The sequence below is a fragment of the Garra rufa genome, chromosome 1 (genome assembly GCF_049309525.1).
Source record: "Garra rufa chromosome 1, GarRuf1.0, whole genome shotgun sequence".
NCBI lineage: Eukaryota > Metazoa > Chordata > Actinopteri > Cypriniformes > Cyprinidae > Garra > Garra rufa.
The window spans coordinates 39,977,130-39,988,467 of record NC_133361.1 but is presented as its reverse complement, the minus strand read 5'-3'; the positions used below and the strand labels follow the sequence as shown (position 1 = coordinate 39,988,467).

Genomic DNA, 11,338 nt, shown 5'->3' with positions numbered 1-11,338 from the left:
AGAAAGGGATAGACTGTTAATGGAGTGAGTGCATGAAGATTAAACAAATAGAGAGAGAGAGAGGTGTTTCCCCGCTGCACGTTTCGCTTGGATGAATAGACTGTTTCGTTTAGGGAATAAAAGTAATTGGTTAACACGAGGTTTGTTATTTAATAGAAATGCTTATTTACCAGGGAAATAATTTTGATATTAGACCTGTAACACTTATATGTATATAACGAGAGTAATTTATTTGAGGAACAGGGATAGCAGAGGTGCAACTTAGGTGAAATATTATAAATAGCCTAATTTTTTTTTTTCGTAGGCTAGTCTTTTGTATCACTAGTGAACTACGCACTATAGCACAGTTGCGTGATTTTGAACTGGTCGGTGTTGTAGCAAGAATATATTGCATTATTCATAACTGTAGCCATTTTACAGAGAACAAAATCTTAGGTTTCTGCACAGTCATTCGGACCCACGCCAAGAGGATCCCTCCGTTCAGTCAGAAAACGTAGTAAATTCCACGTAGCGTTTTTGTGCAGTTTGTGTGTTCATGTGTGTGTGTTCAGTAACACGCACACTGCACGCACGCGAACAGAGCCAGACCCAAAGCGAGTAAGTACGTAACATAGGTGTTTGTGCTGTGTCTGTGTCGTGATCTTGTGTACAAGTGACAAAATACCACTTCTGTTCTGAGTATTTCTGTCTGTGTGCCCGGTGTACCGATGCAAAGCAGGCCTGCCTACCCACTGCCTCTGCCATTCAACGGACTCAACAAGTAGTAGTCAGGTCTACTTTGTTTTTGCCACTTAAACCCGTGTGCGAATTATGGGAGGGATTTGGTCTAACCACCATAGTTAGGATTTGGGAAAAAGGTCAAATGCGTGTAAACATTTGTACGGTATAATAGCGATTTGCTAACCATAACAGACAACTTTTAGTCAGAATGCTAAACAGACGTTCGCGAATAGCTTTAGCATTTGCCTGAGGAGATAACCGTGGCAACGGTACGCTCATCGAGCGCTTTCGATTATTGGACGTTACAAAAGTAATCCGTTACTTGTCACACAAACATAGATTTACACAATTAAAAATCGTTCACATCAACCTTGTGTTTTGTTAAATGGATAGTTCACCTAAAAAAAATGAAAATTCTGTCATTAATTATTCACCCTCATGTTGTTCCAAACCTGCAAGACATTTGTTCATCTTCGGAACACAAATTACGATTTTTTTTGATGAAATCCGAGAGCTTTCTGACCTTCCATAGACAGCAAGGGTCCTACCATGGTCAAGGCACAAAAACGAAGTAAGGACGTTGTTAAAATTGTTCATGTGACATCAGTGGCTCCGTATCTGTAATTTTACGAAGCTATGAGAATACTTTTTTTTGTGCAAAAAACACAAAAATAACAACTTTATTCAACAATTCATCTCCTCTGCATCACCCTAGTGCCGTTTTGGAGAGTATCACGATGTATGCATGTGTTTTCGTCTGCATGCGTATGCCGCGCTTTATGTTCAGAGGATAGCATGTGCATCCAAAATGGCGCTAGGGTGACGCAGAGGAGAAGAATTGTACATTAAAGTTGTTTTTTTGCGCACAAAATGTATTCTCGTAGCTTCATAAAATTACGGTTGAACCACTGATGTCACATGGACTGTTTTGTCGATATTCTTGGTACCTTTCTGGACATTGACTGTGGTAGGACCCTTGCTGTCTATGGAGGGTCAGAAAGCTTTAGGATTTCATCAAAAATATCTTAATTTGTGTTTAGAAGATGAAGGTCTTACGGGTTTGGAACAGCATGAGGGTGAGTAATGAATGACAGAATTTTCTATCCCTTTAAAATTGTCTATTGGTTGACTGTGCTAAAGACGTGAGACGTAAATTTCTGACAGAAAAAGTAGACCCTAAAAGTCACTCAGTAATTCGCACACTACTTAAACCCCCTTTATACATAAGGTATTTCTGGTATGTTACATTATTTTGACTTGTCAGTCCAACAAATACATGGACATGTAATGTCCCACAATGATTGGTGTCTGATTTTTTTTTCCACACAGTCACGTGTCACCTCGAAAGGTGATGGATATGTATCTAGGTGTCTTTTCACTATGTTAGCATGAAAGTCAAATGTAATTTATATCTATCTGTCTGCCCACTAGTTTCCCCTCTGGAGCAGATGTCTGCTTCTGTTTTATTTGAAACAGAGTAGCCAAGTCTTTGCCCTTCTATATGTTACAGGGAACTCAGTGTTCTTGTTCTATACACCGCATAAGCAGTTTTTTTCTGGTAGCATCACTCCCTACCCAATGGCAAGGTTCTCTATAATCTAATGCTAACAAAACTCTAGAAAGTTTAAATTGACTGTAGATGGAGCTCTTCTCCTCCTACATTGAGCACATTGCATACATTTCTTGCTAATACTATAAACAGTAGTTCTCAACTGGTGGGTCTCAAAAAAAGGGTTCCAGCAGTGTTGCTAAATAAAGATAAAAATGTATAGGTTAAATCAGTTGTTAAATGCAGTTGTTGTCAGTGACTGTGCTTCAACTATTTCATAATTATAATATATGTAAAGTTTGATAATAAGGACATTTTTGTTTACTTATAGTAGTTTAATATGTGACCCTGGACCACAAAACCAGTCAGAAGGGTATTTTTTATTTTTTTTCATTTTAACATTTTTTCGAAGCTGAATAAACAAGCATTAATGTGTGGTTTGTTAGGTTAGGACAATATTTGCTCGAGATACAACTATTTGAAAATCTGGAATCTGAGGGTGCAAAAAAAATCTAAATATTGAGAAAATCAGCTTTAAAGTTGTCCAAATGAAGTTTTTAGCAATGCATATTACTAATCAAAAATTAAGTTTAGATATATTTATGCAAGGAAATTTACAAAATATCTTCACAGAACATTATCTTTACTTAATATCAATCAGTTTTGACCCATACAATGTATTTTTGGCTATTGCTACAAATATACCCGTGTGACTTAAGACTGGTTTTGTGGTCCAGGGTCACATATAATCTGAGCCCTGAACTGGTTGAGAACTACTGATCTATAAACAATACTGTAGTTCTAACTTGTTTTCCTCGGCACTTTCTCATTGCATACACTAGTTAAACTTTTTCTGTTTGTTTCTCTCAGACTCTGGTCCCTCCCTTTCTCCCTCCCTCCTTTGCTCACTCACATCCCATTGGCAGTGCCTTATTTCAAACCATTTTCTCTCCCTCCTGCTGATACCTTCCCATGATTTAGCATCCTCACGAATACACCCCTTCCTTAAACTATGACCTTTACACATCACCTGAGATGACCCCCGTTTTGACCTTCTCTGTCCTCCGTCCTTTTTTTGGTCACCCTACTCCATTCTTTCCCACCACTAAGAATAGTTTCCATCAAGTTCATGTGTGATTTGGCTTAACACAATTATATCCCATCTCTCTCCGGCTTCATTCCCTGAGTACTTAATGGGGGACTATAAAGGGATGGTAATTAACCGGAGAGGGCACTTTTATTAATTAGGTTTTAACGAGAGCTGAGGCTGGGGGGGTGGAGGAAAAGAAGGAAGTGGGGTTATAACTATCTTAAGAACACTGTTAGTGCTAGATATGGGAATATAGTCATGCACGTCTCAATGCTGCCACTGTAAGCTGAGTCCTCTAAGCCTCTTTCTGAATCTCTTTCTCACAAAAAAAGCCTTTTGAAAAGTGCTGAGAACGGAGCTGTGATTCGTTTCAAAGCCTAGAGGTCAAAGCCTGACTGATGACCTTCTGAGGATATATCGTATATGCATAATGCTTTGTAGTTTGTCTTTGCACAGCGTAATTTAATTCAAAGCTAATTAATAGTGCTGTGACATTGCTTTTTTTGTTTATGTGTCTGTGTTTGTGCGTGTAAGCGTCCTTGCTGTGTTAATTTATTTTCTTTTAGTGCTATTCCACCAGAGACGTCGATATGAGCAACTCGGCTGAGAGTAGCTTAGTGCACACAAATAAGGGAGAGAGAGAGAGAACGAGGAAGAGATTGCAAAAATCTTAATCACTGAGATCAGGAAGCTCTGAGATAATACCAGGTCAGTTTATATAAATCAGTGCATTTGTTAAGTGATTTTAAGGGTATGCGCTAAAAAGGGACACAAACCTGTATGCAATGCATCGACAGATGGTTTGCATAAGGCATTCATACCTCAGTCGGGGAGAAAGCTTGAAGAGGAGGGGGTACTGCAGTATTTTGTGTCATGCAGTTCCCCTGTGAGTCCTCTAGGTGGCCTGTGAGCACCGCTGAGCTTCAACTGCAGTGGGATAGCAAGCAGAAAAATCCAAAGAACCGACACTGCACCAGACCGAGAGAAAGGGAGTTAGAGTGAAGGTATAATGCAGCATACTGTACAATAAAAGAAAAAGAGCGTCGATGTGGTTCGGTTCTACTTCCCCCCTCATATCAGTGCATGTAAATATCACTTCTCTCTGACATTGTTTCTATAAATTGAATAATTTATGAATGGAGCTTCATTTACCTTTACTGCAGTCATTCCTTCACATTTCCCTCAGTGGCCGTAACCTGTTCTCTCTCTTTTTCCTCTCTCCCTGCTCTCCGTCGATATAGTGCTGTTGTCTTTTATAGGCGTATCTGTCCTTACAACCAACCCCCATCCCAACGGACATACACACTTTAATGTACTTCCCCCCATCCAGGCACACACACTTAACAATGATCTCCCTTTTTAGTGGGAGCCTTGTTTTTTTGCTTTGTCAGCACAACTTTTTTTCCACTGGTTTCCTCTCAGTTTCAGTTTTTCCTATTCATCATTTTATTTATTTACCCCTTTTGTGTTCCGTATAGTTATTTATTTCACTCCCACAAGCTTGGCATATTTAAACACCTTGCAAAAACAGCATTGGTTTAGCTAATTTTGCTTTGTTGGGGGGCCCAGACGAACATAGTGATGGATATTTATTTATTTATTTATTATTTATACGTTTATTTTTGTATTTTATTTATTATGATTATTCATTTTATGTCTGTTATAATAGATTGTTTTGCTCATTTTTAGTTATTTTCCAGTGCTTATCCTACTATGATTAACTCAAACTAGAGTGCTGTCCATGGTGCTGAAAGCAGAAACCGGCTTAACTCTCTCATTTTAGAACAGCCATGAATCTGTTAACCTTGTTTCATATTGTTCAGTCTACAGTTCTCATACTCTTTGTTGTTTCAACAGTTAATCACAGGGAGACATAAGGGAAAGCAAGAGGAAGAGTGAGCTGAGGAGAATGGATAAGAGTGGATAAGTAATGAGGGAAGACAGTTTGACAGATATGTATGGAGCAGCCATGCAGCACAGCCAAACAACAGGAACAGATATAGGAGAGATATTGTGGAAGCAGGAAGAGACAACACAGCAAAACACCAGAGCAGGACATTTGTCGGTGAAATCTGACCCTTGTACAGTGCAAAAAATGATTTGCTAGGCAATAGCTAAAATTGCTTCATGTTGTAACTTCTAAACTAACATGTTTTATTACATTTAAAACACTTGCTTAACATAAGGGAGTCAGTTTGCTTAGGTCACACTAACAAAAGTCATTTTTAAAGGTTAAATCAGCTACAAATGGCACCACTTTTTACAGTGCACGACGACCCCAAGAGAAAAAGATAATAGCGTCCATGCTCCATATTTCCAAAATGGGCCATTTTGATTGGGAAAAGAGTGCTGGGACTCTTGTTTCAGTTTTTAAAGCACTTGCTCAGTGTAATGGAAATATGAATGTGCACATATGTGACTATAGTGTCATTTTGACGATTACACACTCCAACAATTACGATTTTCTAGATTTTGCAAGCGAGGTTAATACTGTACCCAGACTGTACTGAACGGTCTGCATAACATTAGCACTGCCCAAAGAGAGAGCACAAGAGATAGTGTAAGAGTTAATGCTCTGCAGTCTTTTCTCCCTATTTTGTGTAGCTCAGCAAATAATCGTTCTGCCTTTAGCTTTTCTCCCTCTTCCTCCCACCCTTCCTCTCGCTCTCGTTTTCCTCCTCTCCCTCTTTCTATTGGATACGCTGAGAGTATGGGGGGGGGGGGGGTGCTGTGAAACATTCAGTCATTTTCATCTCCCTTCGCTGTAATTGAGCAGAGTGTTTTAGTGAATTGAGGGACACGGGAGCTGAGTGATGGTAAAAGACGGAAAAGGAAAGATGGGTGGGCATTGCAGAGGAGGAGGGGTCTCTTTCCTGTTTATGATATGACACTTGAACGTATATCGAACTCAGTACTTCATTAAAATGCTTATCCCATATACCTGCATCATCATTCATTTGATTTTGGATGCTGGCTAGGGCCACTGGCAACAATTTTGACAGTTTTTATGGACAGGCCCTCTCTACTTCAAGCCCAATGAGTAGACTATATCAATGGCATTTATATTTGCAATTTCTTGTCAATTTTAATAGGATTTTGACCAAATCTGGACTGACATTGCTTTGCACCATTTACACTCTCAATAAAGTGGGGCAGTACCATTTGTGACCCTAGACCACAAAACCATAAGGGTCAATTTAAAAAAAAATAAGATTTATACATCATCTGAAAGCATTGATAATAGGACAATATTTGGCTGAGATACAACTATTTGAAAATCTGGAATCTGAGGGTGCAAAAAATCAAAATATTGAGAAAATTGCCTTTAAAGTTGTCCAAATGAAGTTCTTAGCAATGCATATTACTAATCAATAATTATGTTTTGATATATTTATGGTAGGAAATTCACAAAATATCTTCATGGAACATGATCTTAATATGCTAATGATATTTGGCATAAAAGAAAACTCTATAATTTTAACCCATACAATGTATTGTTGGCTTTTGCTACAAATGCTACTTCAGACTGGTTTTGTGGTCCAGGGTCACATTTAAAGGGAACACCTTTACCCCCTAAACGTTACATATTAGTACCTTAATGCTCTTTAAAATAAAGGTTCCCAAATGACCCCATTAATTAAGCAGTAATGCCATTGAAGAACAGTTTTGGGTTCCCCAAAGAACCTTTCAGTGAGCAGTTCTTAACAGAACCATTTTTTATCAGTGCAAAGAGCAGTTCAATAATCTAAAGAAGTGGAAATGCTCTTCATGGAACCATAAAAGCCAAAGAGTGTAGTAAATGTAGTACCTTTTGTAAAGAGAGCTCCTAGTAACTAGTGCAAGAACGAATGATGTGTTGAGTTAAAAGCAGGTTACTTTGACCAGTTTGCTAATATATAAAAGTATGAGCATCACTAATTTTCCTCATCTCTTCTGTTCTTCCACCGCAGGCTCCTCCTCCCCCCCTCCCCGCTCGGTTCTCTCTCCTCCTCTCCCTCCCCCTGCTCCTCTATGCTCAGTTCGGTGTGTGTCTCCTCTTTCAAAGGGCGCAAGGGTGGGAACAAGTCGTCCAACAAAGCATGTTACAGCGCAGACATGACTTGTCCGTCAGACAGCGAGAAAATAGTGATAAACTGCGGGGGGATTCGGCACGAGACGTACCGCAGCACGCTGAAGACGCTGCCTGGGACCCGCTTGTCCTGGCTCACGGAGCCAGACGCGTTCAGTAACTTTGACTATGACCCCAAATCCGACGAGTTTTTCTTTGACCGTCACCCCAACACCTTTGCTTTCATTCTTAACTATTACCGCACAGGGAAGTTGCACTGTCCCAACGATGTCTGCGGTCCTCTCTTTGAGGAGGAGCTCGCGTTCTGGGGTATCGACGAGACGGACGTGGAGGCTTGCTGCTGGATGAACTACCGACAGCATCGGGACGCCGAGGAAGCGCTGGACAGCTTCGAGACGCCCGAGCCCGACCTGCCAGAGGACGACCCGGCGCTCACGGGTGGTGCGGATGGAGACTTGAAGAGGTTGTGTCTACAGGAGGATGGTCGCAACCCCAGCTGGTGGAGTACCTGGCAGCCCCGCATCTGGGCGCTCTTTGAGGACCCCTACTCCTCGAAATACGCCAGGGTGAGTGAGTGTACCGGCATCTTGTTAGCACACTTGATTAAACGTATCAGAATTGAGCTCACTTTAAGACATCCTCCTCCTAGTGATACATGTTCAGCTAGTGTTTGACTAGATATTTGTCGTGTACATGCATGAACTGCTTCCCAAGAGTCCACTTACTGTCGTGCTTGGCACAAGTTGTAAACTTCTGGAAAGTTTGCTAACTGCGTTCAGAGATTAAAAAAAGACTGGGATTCGTTCTCGTTGCTAAATGCAGTATTTTCTCTCGCTGTCACTCTCTCCGCGCATTATTTGCCGGTGAACACTGCGTCTAGAGCTCTCAGCATGCGCAGTCTCGTCCTTAGCACTTTGTCGCGCTTTTTTTTTAAACGTACCCTTTTGTTTCTGCTGTTAATGTAAACTCACTTGATATGGTAAAAAGTTGATTTAATGGTTTGAAGAACGTTGTTAGTCAGTTTACTCGGCTTTCTGGTCTACAGAAGTCGATTCAATTTCTTAGTCGCAGAATTAGCGATCAAAAATGAAAAAAAAAAGTGACCGTTACCTACCTTGACGTGGCCGTGTTCAAACGTGGTCACTACAGGTAAGCTAATCAAATGTTTTCCGCTCAAATCAATATTTAATGTCCATTTGCTGAGTATGTGTCTATCAAGAAGAATAATGATCAGTCTGACTGTTGATATCGCGAAAATAAACATTTAATTACAAAACACGAGACACGCATTCATATCTCAACCGCCGGTCATTGCGCATGCGCAGTGTTTGTACATTTCGCAGTTGTCCATACTGCAGAACGGTACCTGGCAGACCCCTGTGATATTGAACGTCACCGGGGCATTTACCCTGAGGTGGGCAATATTGAGTTTTGGCTATGAACTGCATTATCTTGCAAATCTTGAATGTTTTTTTTTATGTTGGGAGGACGTTTTCCCACTTGTTCCTCCTTGCTGGAACAGTCCTGCTTGACAGTAAGCATGTTTTTATGCTTACAAACTCTGTACATTTTATTATGTAAATGGTGTATGTTTAACCAGCCAAGGTATTTGAGAAAATTCTAGCTTGTCAAAGCAAGTTGGTATCAGGTTGTGCTTATGTATCCACTTTGTAAGCACAGGATCTTCCTGGTGTCCCAGGAACTACTGAGTTTCCCATGGGTCTTTCTTTTAACTGAATCAGTTTCCTGCTTACTCAGCAGAAGCCCCGTATGTCACTGGCACCACAATCACCCGGTAATCTCTACATCCTACCTCTCTCACATCCAGACCTGAAGCTTAAATTAGATCAGAATTTTTTTTTTTCTGGGTGCCACACTTGGGATCCCAATTTTGGGATAATGAGTATAATAAGGTCATACAAATTTATTAACTTTGCACGGATTGCAGCCCCAATTAGACGCACCAAACTTTTTTACTCACCTTTTTCTGTTATACACAATCTAGGAGGACAAAGTCACTTACTGACCCTAAGAGATGTTTCAGTTGGAGCATGTGAAAAGCAATTCACCTCTTGCCTCTCAGGACGTCATTCACGAGCTAGTGAACAGCGACTATTTATCTCCTTTATCAGCGCAGGCTGGTTATTTAAGATATTTATCTCCCGCGGCACATCTGGGTCAATAGATCACAGTCACAAGCAGTCGATACACACTTGATTTCCTGAAACGAGCCCAGGGTTCCATTTAACTGATCAGTTTTGGGCTGCATTTGATTGCAGAATTGCTCTCTGAAGTGTCTGCGATTGTAAGTTACCCAGCTCTTCTCGCAGCTCTCATGGGGAGGGAGAGATGGCGTCATCGTTTTACTGCGTCGTCATTGAACGGAGGTCTTTTATCAAGCGTGACACGCATAGTGTTTTATTAGCGGGCTGCTGTATGGGTGCAGGGCCTCGTGCCGGATTGCTAATCATCACTTACAACCTCCATGTCCCTTTCTCTCGCTGTGCTATAGCGTAACACTGCGGCGTCTCATACTAGCTGACTGCGCGTTGATTTCTGCTGCAGAGCAACTGAATAACAGAGCAACAGAGGCAGAGCCTGTGCATTTGTTTGTGTGAGTGCAGGCAATGCTGCTAGTCCGTTTTTAAAATCTATGCAAGGTGTGTGTTATCTTGATTTGTGGTTACATCTGTAACTGATTCGGTTTTCATTTCAAACGCTTGTGAGGATGGTGAAGGTGTCTTCAAAGTACATGGTGACTTTCAAAAGGCAGTGGCGTCAGGGACTATAACATAAATAGCATGAGTGTTTGAGTTGATCTGTGAAGGCAAGGTTGAGAGCTGTGTCTCTCTCTGGTTAAATCCCTGGTTTAAGTCGGCTGATTCAGTGAGTCCGTACATAGGTGAAGAGTTGCAGCAAACAATGACTCCTTATTGGCCAGATTAAAGGATTCACAAACGTTAACTACATTTACCAACCTACAGCATTGTTTTGTTCAGGGGTTTTTAAATTTTTTGATTTTGAACTCGAGGGACCCCCTTCCTAAAATTAAAAGCAAAATAGATTTTCATATATAAAAACATAATTTATATTGTGAAAAATATAAAATATATATTATTAGAGTACTGAGTACTTTTTATAATATTTTATTTTACTTTTTTATTTTACAATTTATGTTGTGGAAAACATAAATTAAAATAAATTAATATAAAATATTATCTGAAATCTTTGACTTTCTTTTAAATTTACGGTGTATTTTATTCTACATGTAATAAGGTTAATTGAATGTAACTATTGGATTATATTGAACAATGTATAATTATTAATATTTTTATAATACAATATTGTAATATAAATATTTTATTTTATTTGTTTTACTTTTTTATTATTTTACAGTTTATATTGTGAAAAACAATAATTATCTTATTTATTATCAAAATTATTATAAAATATTATCTGAAAATTATGTACTTTCTTTAAGTTGACACTGTATTTTCTACCCATTATAAAGTTAATTAAATTTAATTTACAACTTATATTGTGAAAAATGTATTAAATGCATTGTGAATAAGATATTTTTATTCTGGAAAATATTTACTTTATTAAGTTTACAGTGCATTTTTCAAACCGCCACTAGAATACTGTTTTTATTTTATTATATTTTATTTTACAATTTATATTGTAAAAATTTTTTTCAAAAAAATTATATAAAATATGATCTGAAATATATTTACTTTTCATTAAGTTGACAGTATATGTTTTTCTGCCCGTAATGAAGTTAATTTAATTTAACTATTAAATTATATTAAAATATATATATTATTTTTTAAATATAATATTATATAATATAAATATTTTATTTAATTTTATTATTTTATTTTACAGTTTAAATTGTAAAATAAAAGTTTAA

The 11,338-nt window shown here is 38.8% G+C and overlaps 1 protein-coding gene across 5 annotated transcripts in view; it reads left to right on the top strand.

Moving 5' to 3' along the window:
- The first annotated feature begins 7,332 nt into the window (after positions 1-7,332).
- Positions 7,333-11,338, top strand: part of kcnc3a (potassium voltage-gated channel, Shaw-related subfamily, member 3a) — a 74,593-nt gene continuing 70,587 nt past the window's right edge. For all 5 annotated transcript variants that reach the window (XM_073840530.1, XM_073840521.1, XM_073840514.1 and 2 more), the window contains exon 1: positions 7,333-7,994. In XM_073840530.1, the coding sequence (XP_073696631.1) occupies positions 7,371-7,994 (624 nt within the window). In that variant the 5' untranslated portion in view covers positions 7,333-7,370. The remainder of the gene's footprint in view (positions 7,995-11,338) is intronic.